This window comes from Macaca nemestrina, chromosome 7, assembly GCF_043159975.1.
Source record: "Macaca nemestrina isolate mMacNem1 chromosome 7, mMacNem.hap1, whole genome shotgun sequence".
In the NCBI taxonomy this organism is placed as follows: domain Eukaryota; kingdom Metazoa; phylum Chordata; class Mammalia; order Primates; family Cercopithecidae; genus Macaca; species Macaca nemestrina.
In genome coordinates, this window is record NC_092131.1 from 72346460 (window position 1) to 72366088 (window position 19629).

The 19629-nt window shown below is 40.6% G+C and overlaps 1 protein-coding gene across 8 annotated transcripts in view; it reads left to right on the forward strand.

Moving 5' to 3' along the window:
* Positions 1-4348: 4348 nt before the first annotated feature.
* Positions 4349-19629, forward strand: part of LOC105477982 (Ral GTPase activating protein catalytic subunit alpha 1) — a 275561-nt gene continuing 260280 nt past the window's right edge. For 4 of the 8 annotated variants that reach the window (XM_011734912.3, XM_011734908.3, XM_024791574.2 and 1 more), the window contains exon 1: positions 4349-4919. In XM_011734912.3, the coding sequence (XP_011733214.1) occupies positions 4814-4919 (106 nt within the window). In that variant the 5' untranslated portion in view covers positions 4349-4813. The remainder of the gene's footprint in view (positions 4920-19629) is intronic. The other 4 variants (XM_024791575.2, XM_071100327.1, XM_011734918.3 and 1 more) reach the window with 1 other exon arrangement.

The window sequence follows — 19629 nt, forward strand, 5'->3', positions numbered from 1 at the left end:
GAAACAACCTCACTAAAGAAGGTGTAGAAAAAGGTACTTATTTGGGAATGAGTGGAATCTGTAAGATTAAAGGCAAAAGAAAATATACATATGCACTGTACTCTAGTTAATAAAGTTGTTTCTCATGCGAAAGTAGGTTAACAATTCTGATACTGTTATACATGTACACTGCAATTAAATAATTAAGTAAATGTTTGGTATATGGTGGGAACCAAGTATCTTATTGTTGGAGTGGGAGTTTATAAGTAAAGGGAGGAGGGTAGAATGATTCATCTAGTAATGGATTAGAGTTGAGGCACCACATAGGTATTAATTCACATTTAGCTTAATACAGATACAGATGGTTACATACAGAAATATTTATAGGTATGTGTATATAGATGTGCTAGTAAACATATGTGTACAGTTGGCCCTCCATATCCATGAGTGCTACATCTGTGAATTCCACCAACTAGGAATCAGAAAAAAAATGGAAGGTTACATCTCTAATGAACACCTACAAATGTTTTTTCTTGTCATTATTCCCTAAACAAAACAGAATACCAACTATTTACATAGCATTTACATTGCATTACGTATTCAAAATAATCTAGAAATGATCTGAAGTATATGGGTGGGGGTGGAGCACGGTGGCTCACACCTGTAATCCCAGCACTTTAGAAGGCCAAGGCAGGCGGATTGCTTGAGCCCAGGAGTTCAAGACCAGCCTGGGCAACATGGCGAAACCCAATCTTTACTAAAAGTCAAACAAATTAGCTGAGTGTGGTGGTGAGCCCCTGGGAGGCGGAGGTTGCAGTGAGCCGAGATTGCACCACTGCACTCTAGCCTGGGTGACAGAGTGAGACTCTGTCTCAGAAAAAAAAAAAAAAAAATAGAATAGTTTCACCACCCTAAAAAATATCCCATCCTTCACCTATTCAATCTTCTTCTACCTCCCCTCAATCCGCTTGCAACCACTGATCTTTTTACTATTGCTATAATATTGCCTTTTCCAGAATGTCATATAACTAGAATCACACAGTATGTAGCCTTTTCAGACTGGCTTATTTCACTTAGCAATATGCATTTAAATGTCATACATGTCTTTTTGTGGCTCAAGAACTCATTTCCTTTTATTGCTGAATAATATTCCATTGTATGGATGTACCACAGTTTGTTTATTCATTTAACTATTGAAAGATATCTTGGTTGCTTCTCGTTTTTGGAGTTAGGAATAAAATTGTTATAAATATTTGGGTGTAGGTCAGGCGTGGTGGTTCATGCCTGTAATCTGTAATCCCAACACTTTGGGAAGCTGAGGCAGGGGGATCCATTGAGGCCAGGAGTTAAAGACCAGCTTGGGAAAAATAGTGAGACCTTGTCTCTACTAAATTTGTGTGTGTGTGTGTGTGTGTGTGTGTGTGTGTGTGTGTGTGTGTGAGTTTCACTCTTGTTGCCCAGGCTGGAGTGCAATGGCGCGATCTCAGTTCACTGCAACCTCCGCCTCGCAGGTTCAAGCGATTCTCCTGCCTCAGACTCCCAAGTAGCTGGGATTACAGGCATGCACCACCACTCCCAGCTAATTTTGTAATTTTAATAGAGAAGGGGTTTCTCCATGTTGGTCAGGCTGGTCTTGAAATCCTGACCTCAGGTAATCCGCCTGCCTCGGCCTCCCAAAGTACTGGGATTACAGGCATGAGCCACCACACCCAGCCCTCTACTAAAATTTTTTTAAAATTAGCTGGACTTTTTGGCATGTGCCTGTGTTCTCAACTACATGGGAGGCTGAGGTGAGAGGATTGCTTGAGTCCAGAATGTTATATATATATGTGTGTATATATACATGTGTGTATATATATGTTTGTGTGTATATATATGTGTGTGTGTGTGTGTGTGTGTGTGTGTGTATATATATATATATATTTTTTAGACAGAGTCTTGCTCTGTCACCCAGGCTGGAGTTCGGTGGTACAATCTTGGCTCACTGCAACCTCTACCTCCTGGGTTCAAGCAAATCTCCTTCCTCAGCCTCCTGAGTGGCTGGAATTCAGGTGCACCCCACCATGCCAGGCTAATTTTTTTGTATTTTTGGTAGAGATGGGGTTTCACCATGTTGGTCAGGCTGGTCTTGAACTCCTGACCTTGTGATCCGCCTGCCTCGGCCTCCCAAAGTGCTGGGATTACAGGCATGAGCCACCACGCCGAGCCCTCACAAGTAATATTTCAAAGGTAATTTTCTGAGTTTTATTTCCATGATAATTATGTCTGCTGTGGGGAAGACTTATACTTTCAAAGAATTTTAATATTTAAATCAATGGGAAGAGAAAACCAGGCAGTGGGATGGGTGTGCCATATCTAAATCACATTATGCTAGTTTGTTTTGCAATGATGTTTTCATTTTTTCTCAGGTATGCCAGCCATATAATTATTATTAATGATATGTTACATTTTTATTCTCTAAAATTATGTCACTCATTTGCCAAACATTTACTGAGTGCTTGTGCAAGAGAAAGGAAGGGAAAGTGACATTCATTTTTCTATTTGACACATATTTATTGAGCCTATCTTGCAAAGAGCACTTTGCAAGAAGACTGGGATACAACTTTAGACAAAATCTATATGGTCTCTGTCCTCAGGGAGTTTACAATCTCATGAAAGAGTGAATCTTTAAACAGTTACACAAATTACTCTACTTAAATTCTATGAAGGAAAGGAATGTTATGAGATGTGTCATTATAGAAGTAACTTTCAATATTTTTCTCACCTAATTATCACAATCACTGATGTAGTTTACAAATGAGGAAAATGAGGCTGAGACTGAACTACATGCCAAGGGCCCGAGAGCAAGTAAATCCTTGCAAGTAAAAAACAGAAAGTCTAATTTAAGTCTATGTCATTCTAAAGATCATGCTTGAAAACACTGTATTATAGCCTAAATTTCATGAAACTGTGAGGGACAGACCTTATTTTGATTTTATTAATAAGAAAACTGGTGCTGAGAGGAACTAGAACTAAAATCTCTTGAACAATCCCCTTATTTTTCTATTATGTTATAAGCTTCCTCAAAACTGGTATGGTTTGTAAGTTTGATGATACAAACAAACCATACATGGAGAAACTGAATAAATTTTTTGTACTTTAAAAAATATAGGATTGTTGTTGAAACAAGCTACCATTAAGCAAAGTACTATATTTTAACATAATTCTGGCAAATGCCTTACATCTCTCTTCTTTGCTGATTTTGTTACTTTTCTGTTAATCGCATATTTCATTGGACAAGTCTATTGCTATGGGTGAGAATAAAGAAGGAAACAGTTCTTCAAACAAGCAAACTCACTCTTCATCAAATTATTTTGTGGAGGAAAGTTTCCTGATCGGGGCAGTGGCCTCACGCCTGTAATCCCAGCAGTTTGGGATGCTGAGGCGGGCGGATCACTAGAGTCTAGGAGTTTTAGACCAGTTTGGGCAACATGGCGAAACCCTGTCTCTACAAAAAACACAAAAATTAGCTGGATGTGGTGGCGCGCGCCTGTGATCCCAGCTACTCGGTAGGCTGAGGTGGGAGCATCACCTGAGCCTGGGAGGCTGAGGCTTCAGTGTGCCAAGATCGCACCACTGCACTTCAGCCTGGGCGACAGAGACCCTGTCTGGAAAGAAAAAGAAAAAAAAAAAAAAGGTACCAGTAAAAATTTCAATTTATGTCATTCAGAATTTCACGGATTTTTTTCAGCTATTGCAGATTCTTCAGATGACTCCATCAATGCAGTAAGAATCTTGAATTTTTCTTTGCAGAGGAAAAACTGACAACATATTCATCTTTATGTGGGGTGCAGATAGGGAAAAGATTTTTAAAAGCACAATAAAAAAAGGAAAGCAAGATTACTTTTATTTTAAAAACCTAGATAGCTCTGCTTAAGCCTTTCTGTTGTCAAGTCGTTTGCGGCAAAAAACAGGGATATGATATAGCAAACAGAAAAAATATGAAAAAAATCACATACATAGTGCAGGAAATATTATTAGTAATAGATTTAGGACAGAATAAATTGCCCAACTTTAGCTTCGTTTATCTTTCTGCTAGAGGATCTGGTGGCCACAACAACTTATGCACATTTTCAAAGATAAATCATGGACATATTTAATAAAGATTACTTCTCTTTTCTTATTACTATCATTTTGCTTACAATGGAGCACGCAGTAACTACCTTCCTTGCCTTTCTTGAGATTCTCCTTTGGCTGCCTACACAGGAAACCAAGGCGGGGAGTGCCACGGGTGATCTCATGCTGGCATGACGTCAAGAACCCTTGACGTCAGAAGGCGGTTGCCACGGACACCGTTCGCCACCGACGGCAGAGTCGTGAAACCCCATCACTACTACACTCGTCTCCGTTTCGGCCTCTGCAGGGTGTAAGCTGCTAAAGAAGCTTCAACCTTAAGGGGGCCTCAGGGAGAGAGTTGTGCTGCTGCCGCCGAGAGCTCCACCTCCGTGGCTCTGGGTCCGGGGCCCCGGCCTGTGGCGGCGAGCGGCGGCCGCTGGAGACGAGCGGCGGCTGCAGGCGGCCCGCCCGGGTCTATCTCGCTCCGTGCAGGGCCGGGAGAGGGATCCGCCATATTGGAGCCGGGGCCGGAGGTGCCTTGGAGCCGCGGCGCGAGGCTGGTGGAGGTGGCGGCCCTGGTCTGGATCCGGGAGGAGTCGGCTCTGCCCTGGCCCGCAAGGCTGGGGAGCTAATGAGGCGCTTCGGCTAGTCTCCTCCCCGCCCACTCCCTCCACTTTCTGCCGCCGGGACCCGGCTGGGAGCCGGCTGTGGCAGTGGCAGTGGCAGTGGCAGCGGCAGGATGTTCTCCAAGAAGCCGCACGGGGACGTGAAGAAGTCCACCCAGAAGGTGCTGGACACCAAGAAGGACGCACTGACTCGCCTCAAGCACCTGCGCATCGTCATCGGTGAGGAGCAAGGGGTGGCAGCGCCGAGGCCTGGGTTGCCCGGCCTTCCCTTTCCTGGGAGCCCCTGCGGACTCTCCCTCGGGACCTGGCGCGGTGCAGGAGAGGGCAAATCGTAGCCTCTGCGGAGACGCGGGAGGGTGAATAATTCGGAGAAGCGAAAACTTGGCAGTTGGCAGCACTAATTACGGTTAACGCAGGAATATCTAATTTTGAGTTAATAGTCTGAATTCATTTTTTAAAATTGGTATTACTGTAAAAACTTAGATCTTTAAGGCTTTGCGGGGAGACCTGGCATTGTGGATAATGGTGTTTATAGGATATGTTTGCCAGATGACTACTGCCAACCCCACCCAAGTAAAAAGAAAAATAAAATCCTTTCTCAGACAATATAAACCTTAATCTTTCAAGTTTCTTGGCAGATGAAGACAAGGAGGAAGCAGTCACACCTCTTTGGGAAGTGGGTGGTTCCCAAAAAGCTGTGGGAAGGAACCCCGCCCTTTTGTTAATGCACCTTGTTCATCACTAGTCATTTAGAGGGAGAACTATTATAGGTAGTTTATCTCATCCTTTGCTTCTCGAGAATTGTATATAATTCTATTTTTATTTAATTAAAAAAAATTTTTTTGTACCGTCGTCTGCCCTTAAGTTCTGTTTTGCTGGTAGACCAAACAGTGCTCTAAGTTTTGAATATAATGTTAATCGACTCTTTTGAATACTTAGTCATTTGGTAGGCTGGTAAGGGTTGTTATAATACTTATGGAACTTATGGTCCAATAAATGGATTTTTTAGATGAAGACATTTGAGATGAAAAGGAAAGTTATTTTGCCTGTGTTGATACGTAGAGTTAATGGTAGAACTGGCTGAAGAAGATGCATTCATCCAGATGCCTGAATCCTAGTTCAGAGTTTATCTCGAGCTGTCTTCCTGATGCGTATTTGTTTTGGAAAGTGATGTTTATTTAGTGAAAAAAGTAAGTCCCTTATTTGAGGTACATGTTTCTCTAGTCTACTGTTTACTCATACCACCAGGATACCACCAATATTACCCATTTCTATGATGCTTTACTGTTTACAGTGATTTCACGTAAATTATGATAATCCTTGCAGTAACTCTATAGGTAGGTATTATTATTCTCCATTTTTTACAAACAAAAAAGCTGAAGTTTGGAAACATCAAGTAGTCAGCCAGCTACTAGGAGGCTGAGTCAGAACTGGAACCCAGATTTGTGTCTCTAGTTTGTTTTTTTTTACTCTTTCTACATTTATGACAGCTAATCTTTGTCACAAGTAAATTGTATTTATTCCAGTGGAGTAGTAAGAAAGCAGTTAATCCAGTTTAGAGCTATAAAAAGCTCAGTTTTCAAGAAAATATAAAGCTTCTAAATATAGTGGAGATTGTGATCTTTTTGTTTTCATTCTACTTGAGAATTAAGCCATTGAAATAAAGATTTAGCTGGGAATAGGACACAGAAAGTTAATATGTGAATGCAGGAGAGGGACCACAGGTAATGGCAATTTGAAATTGAACACTTAATGGAGCTTGACACCTACTTGGGATAAGCTGTAGGTTAGGTAACGGCACAGCTATAAAGTTGAGTTCCAATAAAGTATTGAGATTTCCTAAATTAAGGGCTATACTTTATTTATAGAATGGTTAAGGAATTATTTATATATACTTTTTTGGCATAGAGTTTTTTTCCGTCTGGGAGACATGGAAAATTAAAAGATAAATTAAGAGAGAGGTCACACATACAAGGTATTTTGTAGGACTTAGCTTGCTTGGTTTGAAAACAAAACAAGTCTTTTATTGTTGTCGTTATTTTGTTTGAAATACACTTAATGTAATTTCTAAGAAAACGAATGAGACAAAGTAGAATGACAAAAACTAGTGTCTTTTAGAGGTCTGCCAGTCAGGTATTTGATTTTGCAGATGGAAAAGCCAATTTCAGTCTTTTTTGGAAGAAGGTACAGGTTTTAAATAAGGTAAACACAATGAGGAAACTAGTTTGCAGAGTAACTGAGTATTGCCAGTTACACAGGCTTTTGATTTTTGTTTGGTCCCATAGTTCATATGGGACCAAACAGAACTGCCATTCACTCAGAGTACTTATAGGAGGATTCAGTGCATCCATATGTATGAGAACATAATCATAATTTAAATATCCGCTGTAAACTTTTTTCCTGGCATGTGTTCCCACTGTAGGACAATCCAAGTTAAATTTATAGAACTTGACTCTGAGGATTTAGATTTAAATCTGGTATGTTTATTGATATTATTACATACTTGATTTGTAGAAACTAAAGTCAGGGTTTTCTTAAAACAGAAAAAAAAGCCTTGTCTGGTTTCTAAAGCTGTTGTCCTTTCTACCTACCCCCTCTCACCCATTTTACAAGTAATGGTAATGATACTATAAATTAGCACATGTAAATTGGCTAACATAATATTTGGCATGTAGTGGGTATTGACTAAATGTTAGTTTTGTTTTACTTTAAAGCTAACAGTTCTGTCCTCTTGATGTAAAAATAAAAAGATAAGTGCTTATTTAGCTAAAAATATATTATTTATTGTTAAATAATTCTGACAGCTTTATTGAGGTATAATTGGCACATAGTCAATTGCACATATTTAAAGTACATAATTGAATAATTTTTACATATGCATATCTCATGAATAACAAAGATTTAAAATATCCAATATATAGATAGTGACAATCAGGATAATATATGTATAATCAGCTGGGTGCCGTAGCTTACGCCTGTAATCCCAGTACTTTGGGAGGCTGAGGTGGGCGGATCACGACGTCAGGAATTCAAGACCAGCCTGGCCAACACAGTGAAACTCCGTCTCTATTAAAAATCAGGCATAGTGGCACGCACCTGTAGTCCCAGCTACTTGGGAGGCTGAGGCAGGAGAATTGCGTGACCACCAGAGGCGGAGGTTGTGGTGAGTCAAGATCACGCTACTGCACTCCAGCGTGGGCAACAGAGCGAGACTCCCTCTCAGAAAAAAAAAAAAAGAAAAAAAATATGTGCGTGTGTGTGTGTGTGTGTGTGTATATATATGTAAGTATGTATAACCTCCCAAAGTTTTCTCATGCCCCTTTGTAATATCTTTCTCCCATCCTAGTTGCACTCTCCCACCTTTCCTGAGCAACCAGTAATCTGCTGTCACCCTAGATTAGTTTGCATTATCTAGGGTTTTATATAAATGGGATTATACAGTATATAAATGGAATTATCCTGTACGGTCATTTTATGTTTGATTTCTTCTGTTTTTTTTTTGAGATGGAGTCTCACTCTGTCACCCAGGCGTGATCTTGGCTCACTGCAACCACTGCCTCAGCCTCTTGAGTAGCTGGGATTACAGGCGCCACGCCACCATGCCAGGCTAATTTTTTTTTTTTTTTTTTTTTTGTATTTTAGTAGAGACGGGGTTTCACTGTGTTGCCCAGGCTGGTTTTGAACTCCTGAGCTCAGGCAATCCACCTGCCTCAGCCTCCCAAAGTGCTGGGATTACAGGCATGAGCCACCGCGCCCGGCCTTTTTTTTTTTATTTCTAGTAGAGATAGGGTTTCACCATGTTGGTCAGGCTGGTCTTGAACTCCTGACCTCATGATCCGCCTGCCTCAGCCTCCCAAAGTGCTGGGATTATAGGTGTGAGCCATCGCACCCGCCATTATTCACAGTTTTTAAATCCATTCACCTGTTGATGGAAATATGGGTTGTTCTTGGCTGTTACAAATAAAGCTGCTGTGAAAGACCTATGCTTTATTTCTCTTGGAAAATACCTAGGATTGAAATGTCCGGATCATATGGCAGTTGTACATTTAGCTTTGTAAGAGATGGTCAAATTGTTTTTCACCATTTTACATACTCACCAGCAGTGATGAGAGTTCCAGTTCCTACACATATGCACCACCAGCACCAATCAGTATGGCCAGTCTTAATTTCAGCCACTCAGCCACTCTTAAGTGTGTACTAGTTATAATTAGTAGTTCCTTGATACCAAATCTCTTTTTTTTTTTTTTTGAGATGGAGTCTTGCCCTGTCTCCCAAGCTGGAGTGCAGTGTGCAGTGGCGAGATCTCAGCTCACCTCACCCTCCACCTCCTGGGTTCAAGCAATTCTCCTGCCTCAGCCTCCAAGTAGCTGGGATTACAGGTGGGTACCACCATGCCTGGCTAATTTTTGTACTTTTAGTAGAGATGGGGTTTTGCTGTGTTGGCCAGGCTGGTCTTGAAATCCTGAACTCAGGTGATCGGCCCACCTTGGCCTCCCAAAATGTTGGGATTACAGGCGGGCGTGAGCCACTGTGCCAGGCCTCAGATATCTTTTTATTGTACTTGTTTGCCATTGTATAACTTCTTTGATGAGTTTGTGTTTACATCTTTTACATGTTTTTTAATTAAGTTTTTTGCTTTCTTAATTCAGTTTTGAAAGTTTTTTAGGCCAGGTGCAGTGACTCATGCCTGTAATCTCTGCACTTTGGAAGGCCGAGGCAGGTGGCTCACTTGAGGTCAGGAGTTCGAGACCAGCCCAGCCAACATGGTGAAACCCCGTCTCTACTAAAAATAACCAGGTGTGGTCACACGCCTGTAATCCAGCTATTCAGGAGGCTGAGACGGCAGAATTGCTTGAACCTGGGAGGTGGAAGTTTGCAGTGAGCCGAGATTGTGCAGCTGCACCCCAGCCTGGGTGACAGAGTGAGACTCTCAAAAAAGGAAAAAGAAAGTTCTTTATATTCTGGATACAGATTTATCAGACACATGATTTGCAAAGTTTTTTTTCCCAGTCTTTGGACTGTCTCTTCATTCTCTTAAAGTTTTCTTTGAAGAAGTTTCTTTGAAGAAGCAGAAATGCTTAATTTTTATTGTCTATATGTCAATTTTTTCTTTATGGTTTTTGCTTTTTGATTTTGTATCTAAAATCTTTGCCTAACCCATGCTCACAAAGATTTTCTTCTTGCTTTTTTCTAGAAGTTTTACAGTTTTAGGATCTATTTTGCTCTGTGATTCATCTTGAGTTTTAAGCTATGGTATGAGGTGGCTTGAAGTTTATGTTTTTGCATTTGGATATCCAGTTGTTCCAGCTCTGTTTGTTGAAAAAGACTATCTTTACTGAATTGCCTTTGTACTTTTGCCAAAACTTAGTTTTCCAGAAATATGTATGGGCCTATTTCTGGACTCTGTTTTGTTCCAGTGATCTGTTTATCTTCATTGGTGCCAGTACCACAGTGTTTGATTACTGTAACTTTATAATAAATCTTGAAATCAAGTAGTGTTGTCCCTCCCACTTTGTTCTTCGTTTTCAAAGTTTCTTTTTTTTCCCAAATGCCAGGTCCTTTACATTTCCATATGAACTTTAAAATTTGTTGAGCTTGGTGTGGTGGCTCACACATGTAATCCCAGCACTTTGGGAGGCTGAGGTGGGCAGATTGCTTGAGCCTAGGAGTTTGAGACCAGCTTGAGCTTGGACAACATGCTGAAACCCCATCTCTCCAAAAAGGAAAAAGAAAAAGAAAAAAAGCTGAGCTTGGTAGTGTGTGCCTGGGATCCCAGCCACCTGGGAGGCTGAGGTGAGAGGATCACGTGTGCCTGGAAGGTCGAGACTGCAATGAGCTGTGATGGCACCACTGCACTCCAGCTTGGGTGACACAGTGACTGACACTCTGTCTTTTTTTTTTTTTTTTTAAAGGTGGTCAATTTCTTAAAAACCCGCCACCACCACCACCAAAAAACCTATTGGGATTTTGATTGGGATTATGTTGAATCTATAGATCAGTTTGGGAAAATTGACAATATTGAATACACTGATTCATGAACAAGGCGTTTCTCCACCTACTTAAGACTTCTTTAATTTCTCTCAGCAGTGTTTTGTAGTTCAGTGTGCAGGTCTTACACATCTTTTGTCAGACTTATCCCTAAATATTTTCTACTTTGATCTTTTATAAATGTTACCTTTATATCTATTTCTGATTGGATCTCATATCGGGAAATACCATTGATTTGTGTATATTGAGCTTATGTCCTACAAACCTGCTGAACTGACTTAGTTCTGTTATTTATTTATTTTTTTGAGACAGAGTCTCACTCTGTCGCCCAGGCTGGAGTGCAGTGGGATGATCTTGGCTCACTGCAACCTCCGCCTCCCAGGTTCAGCAATTCTCCTGCCTCAGCCTACTGAGTGGTTGGGATTACAGGCACGCACCACGAAGGCTGGCTGATTTTTGTATTTGTACTAGAGACGGGGTTTCACCATGTTGGTAAGGCTGGTCTTGAACTCCTGACCTCGTGATCCACCCGCCTCGGCCTCCCAAAGTCCTGGGATTACAGGTGTGAGCTACAGTGCCCAGCAAGTTCTGTTAGTTTTTTGTAGATTCTTTTGGATATTTTTCATAGAGAATCAGTCTAAAAATATAGTTTTACTTCTTCCTTTCCAATCTGGATGCCTTTTGTTTCTTTTTCTTGCCTTACTGAAGTGACTAGAACCTCCAGTATGACGTAGACTAGAAGTAATGAGAGTGGGCAGTCTCATCTCGTTCTTGATCTTAGGGGTAAAGCAATCGATTGATTTTTTTTCACTGTATAGTATGATACTAACTGTAGGTTTTTTGTAGATGCCCTTTATCAGGTTTAGAGAGTTTCATTCTATTCCTGGTTGGCTGAGGGTTTCCCAGGAATAGAATTCCCAGGAATCCAACATCAGGAATGGATGTTGGATTTATTGAATGCTTTTCTGTTTCTGTTGATATAAACAAGATTTCATCTAAGTTGTCAAATTTATAGGTATAAATTATTCATTATACTCTCTTATTATCCTTTTAATATGATAGGATTCATGTCCGAGCGTAGTGGCTCATGCCTGTAATCCCAGCACTTGGGAGGGCAAGGCTGGTGGATCACTTGAGGTCAGGAGTTGGAGACCAGCCTGACCAACATGCTGAAATCCTGTCTGAACTAAAAATACTAAAGTAGCCGGACCTTGTGGCTCATGCTTGTAGTCCCAGCTACTAGGGAGGCTGAGGCAGGAGAATCACTTGAACCCAGGAGGCAGAGGTTGCAGTGAGCTGAGATTATGCCACTGTACTCCAGCCTGGGCAACAGAGCGGGACTCTCAAATGTGTGTGTGTATGTATATATGTAGTAGGACCCATGGTGATGTTATCTTTCTCATTTCTTGTCTGATAATTTGTCTTTCTTTTCTTGATCAGCCTGACTAGAGTCTTACCACTTTTATTGATCTTCTAAAGAACCATCTTTTGGTTTTATTGATTTTTCTGTGTGTGTGTGTGTGTGTGTGTGTGTGTGTTTAGGTTCCTTGATATCTGCTTTGGTTTTTGCTATTTTCTTTTTTATTTTTGTAGGCGGGAGGTAGGAGACAGAGTTTTGCTCTTGTCACCCACGCTGGAGTGCAGTGGCACAATCTTGCCTCACTGCAACCTCTGCCTCCCGGGTTCAAGCGATTCTCCGCCTCAGCCTTCCGAGTAGCTGGGACTACAGGCGTGCGCCACCCCGCCTGGCTCATTTTTGTATTTTTAGTAGAGTCGAGGTTTTACCATGCTGGCCAGGCTGGTCTCAAACTCCTGACCTCAAGTGATCCACATGCCTCGGCCTCCCAAAATGCCGGGATTACAGGCATGAGTTACCATGCCCAGCAGTCTTTGTTATTTTCTTTCTTCTGCTTAGTTTAGTTTAATTTGCTCTTTTTGTAGTTTCATAAATGGTAAACTGTGGTTATTGATTTGAAACTGTTCTTCTTTCTACTATAGGCATTTAGTGATAAAAATTTTCCCCTAACTAGCATCTCACAACTTAGGATATTTTGTATTTTCATTTTCATTTATTTCCAAAATACTTTCTAACTTTCCTTTTGAGTTTTTTAATCCATCGGTTATATACAAGTCTGTTCTTTAACTTCAAGTATTTGTAGATTATTCAGATACCTTTTGGTTATTGATTTCAAATTCAATTCCATTGTAGTTAGAAAACATTGTTTTTTGTGACCCGAATTATTTAAAAGTTAATGAAATTTGTTTGATGGTCCAGAGATGTTTTAACTTGATAAATTTCCTTTATGCACTTGAAAGGAATATATATTCTGCTCTTGGTGGGTTAAGTGTTTGAAAAATGTCAATTAGGACGAGTTGCTTGTTAGTGTTGTTCAAGTCTTCTCTGTCCTTAATGAATTTCTGTCTGGTTGTTTTCATCAAGTATTCAGAGAAGAGTGTTGAAGTTTCTCACTGTAATTGTGGGTTTTGTCGATTTTCTTTTGAACTTCTATCAGTATTTGCTTCATATATTTTGAAGCTCTGTCATTGGTTGTGTAAACCTTTAGGATTATTTCTTTTTGATGAATTGACTCCTTTATCATTTTGAAATGATACCTTTCTCCCTGGTAATAATCTTTGCTTTGGAATCTACTTTGATATTAATATAGCCATTGCCACTTTCATTTGATTAGTGTTAGCAGGATATATATATTCCCATCTTTTAAATCTACTTGTGTTTTTATATTTGAAGTGGGTTTATATTGTTGGCAGCATATGGTTGGGTCTTTTTTTATCTAACCTAATTATGCCTTTTAATCGAGATGTTTGGATAGGTACATTTAACATGATTGTTGATATGGTTAGGTTTGAGTTTGTCATCTTTCTGTTGGTTTTCTGTTTGACCTGTCTGTTCCTTAGTTCCCTTTTTTCTCCCTTCTTTTGAATTAGTTGAGCAAATTTTATGATTCTTTTCCCTTGATTTATTATTTCAGTGATTGCTTTATGATTTATAGTGTACATCTATTTTTGTTTTGTTTTGTTTTCCGAGACTGAGTCTCGCTCTGTCACCCAGGCTGGAGTGCAGTGTGCAATCTTGGCTCACTGCAACCTCCGCCTCCCAGGTTCGAGTGATTCTCCTGCCTCAGCTTCCCAAGTAACTGGGATTACAGGCACGCATCACCATGCCCGGCTTATTTTTGTATTTTTAGTAGAAATGGGGTTTCCCCATGTTGGCCAGGCAGGTCTTGAACTTCTGACCTCAGGTGATCTGCCCTCCTCAGCCTCCTGAAGTGCTAGAATTACATGTGAGCCACCGTGCTCAGCTTGTGGTATACATCTTTAACTTGCCAGAGTATACACCTTTAAGTGATATTATACCACTTCCCATGTAGTATAAGAACCTTATAAGAATCTAATTCCATTTCTCCACCCAACTTTTATGCTTTTGTTGTCATATATTTTACTTATCCTGTTATCAGCCATACACTACATTATTTTGTTTAAACAAGCAGTGATCTTTTAAAGATTTTTAAATAATAAAAAGTCTCATATTTACCCATGTAGTACCATTTCCAGTGCTCCTCATTTCTTTGCATACTTTTTTTTTTTTTTTTTTTTTTTTGAGACAGAGCCTTGCTCTGTCGCCCAGTCTGGAGTGCAATGGTGCAATCTTGGCTCACTACTGCCTCCACCTCCTGAGTTCAAGCGATTCTTGTGCCTCAGCCTGCAAAATAGCTGGGATTACAGGCATGTGCCACTACACCTGGCTAATTTCTTTTTTTTTTTTTGTATTTTTAGTAGAGATGAAGTTTGCTGTGTTGGCGAGACTGGTTTCGAACTCGTGGCCCCAAGTGATCGCCTGCCTGGGCCTCCCAAAGTGCTGGGATTACAGGCATAAGCCACCATGCCCAGCCGATATTTCTATTCAGTATAATTTTGTTTCTGTGGGAAGGACTGCCTTTAACATTTTTTTCTGTGATGATGATCTGCTGGTAATAGATTCTTAAAAAAATTTTTTTTGGATACATAATTTGTACGTATTTATGGGATACATGTGACATTTTGATACATGCATACAATATATCGTGCTCGAATCCAGGTATTTAGGATATTCACCACCTTGAACATTTATTATTTATTTGTGCTGGAAACATTTCAAGTCTTCTCTTACAGGCTGGGCATGGTAGATAATGCCTGGAATTCCAGCACTTTGGGAGATCAAGGCAGGAGAATTGCTTGAGCCCAGGAGTTTGAGACCAGCCTGGACAACAATGCAAGATCCTGTCTCTACAGGAAATTTAAAAAATTAGCCAGGTATTGTGGCATGCACTTGTGGTCCCAGTGTTTCAGGAAGCTGAGATGATGGGATTGCTTGAGTCCAGGAGATTGAGGCTGCCTACAGTCAGCTTTGTTCATGCCCCTTCACACTAGCCTGGGCGACAGTCCAAGACCCTGTTTCAGGGGGGAAAAAAAAGCCACGCGTGTTGGCTCACACCTGTAATCCCAGCACTTTGGGAGGCTGAGGCTGGTGGATTGCCTGAGCCCAGGAGTTCAAGACCATCCTGGGCAACAAGGCAAAACCCTACCTCTACAAAAAGTACAAAAATTACACAGATGTGGTGGCAGCCACCTGTGATCCCAGCTACTTGAGAGGCTGAGGTAGGAGGATTGCTTGAGCCCAGGAGGTCGAGGCTGCAGTGAGCCGTGATCATGTCAGTGCACTCTAGCCTGGATGACAGAGCAAGACCCTGTCTCCAAAAAAAAAAAGTCTCTTCTAGCTTTTTAAAAATTTTTTTTGAGACGTAGTTTTGCTCTTGTTGCCCAGGCTAGAGTGCAATGGCGCGATCTCGGCTCACTGCAACCTCCGCATCCTGGGTTCAAGCAATTCTCCTGCCTCAGCCTCCCAAGTAGCTGGGATTACAGGCATGTGCCATCACACCCACCTACTTTTGTATTTTTAGTAGACACAGGGTTTCTCCATGTTGGTAAGCTGGTCTCGAACTCCCAACCTCAGGTGATCCCTCCCTCCTTGGCCTCCCAAAGTGCTGGGATTACAGGCGTGAGCCACCGCGCCCGGCCTCTTCTAGCTATTTTGAGATATACAATATATTGTTAACTATATAGTCACCCTACCATGTTATCAAATGACAGAATTTATTCCTTCTAACTAACTGTATGTTTATATGCATTAGCCAACCTTTCTTTATTCCCCCTCCTCTGTATGTGATGGATTCTTTATGCTTTTGTTTGTCTGAAAAAGTCTTTACTTTGGCATCTTTTTTTTTCTTTTTTTGAGTCGGAGTCTCGCTCTTTCGCCAGGCTGGAGTGAGTAGCATGATCTCAGCCCACTGCAACCTCTGCTTCCTGGGTTCGAGATTCTCCTGCTTCAGCCTCCTGAGTAGCTGGGACTACAGGCGCACACCACCACGCCCAGCTATTTTTTGTATTTTTAGTGGAGATGGGGTTTCACCATTTTGGCCAGGATGATTTTGATCTCTTGGCCTTGTGATCCTCCCGCCTCAGCCTCCCAAAGTGCTGGGTTTACAGGCATGAGCCACTGCGCCCGCCCTTGGCTTCTTTTTTAAAGATACTTTTGGGAGGCCGAGGTGGGTGGATCACGAGGTCAGGAGATCGAGACCATCCTGGCTAACACGGTGAAACCCCATCTCTACTAAAGATACACAAAATTAGCCGAGTGTGGTGGCAGGTGCCTGTAGTCCTAGCTACTCGGGGGGCTCAGGCAGGAGTATTGCTTGAACCCGGGAGGCAGAGGTTGCAGAGAGCCAAGATCTGAGATCGCACCACTGCACTCCAGCCTAGGCGACAGAGCGAGACTCCATCTCAAAAAAAAAAGATACTTTTGTTCTCTTTAGAATTCTAGGTTGATGGCTTTTTTCCCTTTGTTCTTTAAAGATTTTACTCCACTGTCTTCTCGTTTGTATTGTTTCTGATAAGAAGTCTGCTATTATCTGTATCTTACTTTTTATGGAAGATGTCATTTTCTTTTCTGGGTGCTTTTAAGACCTCTTCATCACTGATATTGAGGAGTTTGATTATCATGTACCTTGGTTAGTTTTTTTCATATTTCTTGGCTTAAGGTTCATTGAGCTTCTTGGATTTGTGGGTTTATAGTTTTCATCAAACTTGGAAAAATTTTGGTCATTATTTTTCACTTCTTTCTCCCCCTTTACGTTTAGAACTCTATTTACTACCGTATTAGGGAATATTAATATTAGATTATTAAGAAGTATTATTGGTATATTGGAAAGTCTCATAGTTTACTGATTTTTTTTCATGTTTTGGATTTTTTTCCTCTGTGTGTTTCATCTTGGATAGTTTCTATTGCTATGTCTTCAAGTTCACTAATCTTTTCTTCTGCCATTCTGTCTAGTTGATTTTTTATCTCAGAAATTGTAGTTTTTATCTAGTTCATCTTGGGCCTTGTTTTAAATCATCTATGTGTCTTCTTAACTTTTTGAACATATTGAATACAGTTAAAATAATATACTTCTCTACTAATTGTGACATCTCTTTCAATTCTAGAATTTCAGTTTATTATCCTCCTTCCTTATCCTGGTTTGTTTTCCTGATTCTTTGTGTACCTGGTAACTTTTGGCTATCTGATATTCTGAATTTTACTTTCTTATATTTTGGACCCACCCAGCAAATCATAAAAGCAATATATTTTGGGTATTTTTCTATTTCTATAAATTCTTTTTTTGTTTCGTTTTGTTTTTGGAGATAGGATCTCAGTCTGTCACGACCTCCTGGGCTCAAACGATCCTCCTACCTCAGTCTCCCAAGTAGCTGGGGACTACAGGTGCGTGCCACCACACCCAGCTAATTTTTTTTTTTTGTTTTGCCATGTTGCCCAGGCTGGCCTCAAGCTCCTGGGCTCAAGTGATCTGCCCACCTCGGCCTCCCAAAGCGCTGGGATTACAGGTGTGAGCCACCGTGTGTGGTGGCTATAAATTCTTGAGCTTTTTTCCGGGATACAGTTAAGTTATTTGAAAACAGTTTTATTATTTTGGGTCTTGCTTTTATGATTTGTTGGGTGGGTCCATTTTGGGTTAATTATTGTCTAGCATAAGGCAATACCTTCCTCAGTATTTGACCCAATGCCCTACGAATTATGAGATTTTATTTTTATAGTCCAGCTTTTGGGAACAAGCACTGTTCCCAGTCCTGTGTGAGCACCTGGTACTGCTCCCTCCAATACTTCAGCATGGTTCTTCTGTCTTGAGTAGTTTCCTCATAAGTATACTATCATCATACTTACAGGGGACTCTCTGTAGTCTCCTGGATTCTCTCTGTGTGTAGCTGTCTCCTCCTTGGTGCTGTGTTCTGTGAACTCTGATTGCCTTGGTCTTCCTGGGTGCTCGGCTTCACTTTCTTAATTCATGGAATTTGCTGTGTCCACCTGGATTTGCTTTCCTCTCGCCTTGACTTAGAAGCTGTCCTAAGGCAGTAAGCTGGAGTGGCCATAGGGCATACCTTGTTTGTTTGCTGTCTTTCAGGAATCACTTTCCTCACCTGATGTCTATACATGCTGAAACAATTAAAATAACACACACGGAAAAAGCAACAGTTTTCAAGACACTGGACATCAGTTGCTGATAATAAGAGGTTCTCTTAAATAAAGGAGACTGAACATTGGCTTTATACCAAACAACTTTGTCCCCATTTTTTACTTTTTTATATTTAGAGAAGGAATTTGTTGTCATAAATTGATTAGTGAAAAATGTTTGTCTTTCTCTAAGCTTGAATGTATTTATGGGTTCACAAAGAAATATCTTTTTGAGTAAAATATCTTTACTTAGAAAGTATTCAGTAGGTATAAATGGTAATACATAAATATAAATTGTATGTTTATTAAATAAATGACTTAAAAATAGTATGGATTGGCTGGGTGTGGTGGCTCATGCCTGTAATCCCAGCACTTTGGGAGGCTGAGGTGGGCAGATCACGAGGTCAGGAGATCGAGACCATCCTGGCTAATACGGTGAAACCCCTTCTCTACTAAAAATACAAAAAAATTAGCCGGGCATGGTGGCGGGCGCCTGTAGTTCCAGCTACTCGGGAGGCTGAGGCAGGAGAATCCGGGAGGCGGAGCTTGCAGTGAGCCCACATGGCGCCACTGCACTCCAGCCTGAGTAATAGAGTGAGACTCTGTCTCAAAACAAAACAAAACAAAAAAACAAAAAAAATAGTATGGATTATCAGATTTGGCTGAAAATCTAAGAATGTGTGAACTGTAACCTGCCTATAAAAATAAACCAACCAACTATATGTGTGTGTGTGCGCGCACATATATTCAGATATATATAAAATAAATTTATATAGAGATGGGGATTTTCCCTGTGTTGCTCTGGCTGGTCTTGAACTCCTGAGCTCAAGTTATCTGACCGCCTCGACCTCCCAAAGTGCTGGGATTATAGGCGTGAGCCACTGTGCCCAGCCAAACTTGATTATTTTTAAAGAGTTTGATGTACAGTGTTAGTAAGTAATCCTGTATGCATGACATTAGATGCTTTAACATTCTTTAATTTGTATATAATGTAATATATGTTCTTTAATTTGAATCTGTCTGATTTGAAAAATGAATTTGACCTCATTGAACTGCTTTATGTATTTATGAAGAATTCATTTACTTTGCAGATTATTGACATAAACAGTGTTACTGATTGACCTTAATAGAACAAGCTTTTTCAAATATTGTAAATTGTCATTGTATTAACATTTTGTTTATTAAGGATTTTATTGCATCTGAAGGATTTTACGTGGCTTATAGGATTGAATAAAATGTGGAATAGAACAATTAATGATAAAACAAGCAACAACTGAATAGCTATCACTTAAAGGAAACATCAGTTTTCGGAGATGAGCTGATTACAGCAATAAGGCATTGAATTTGGTTCTTAGATTTCCTGGTACCTAGGGTGGA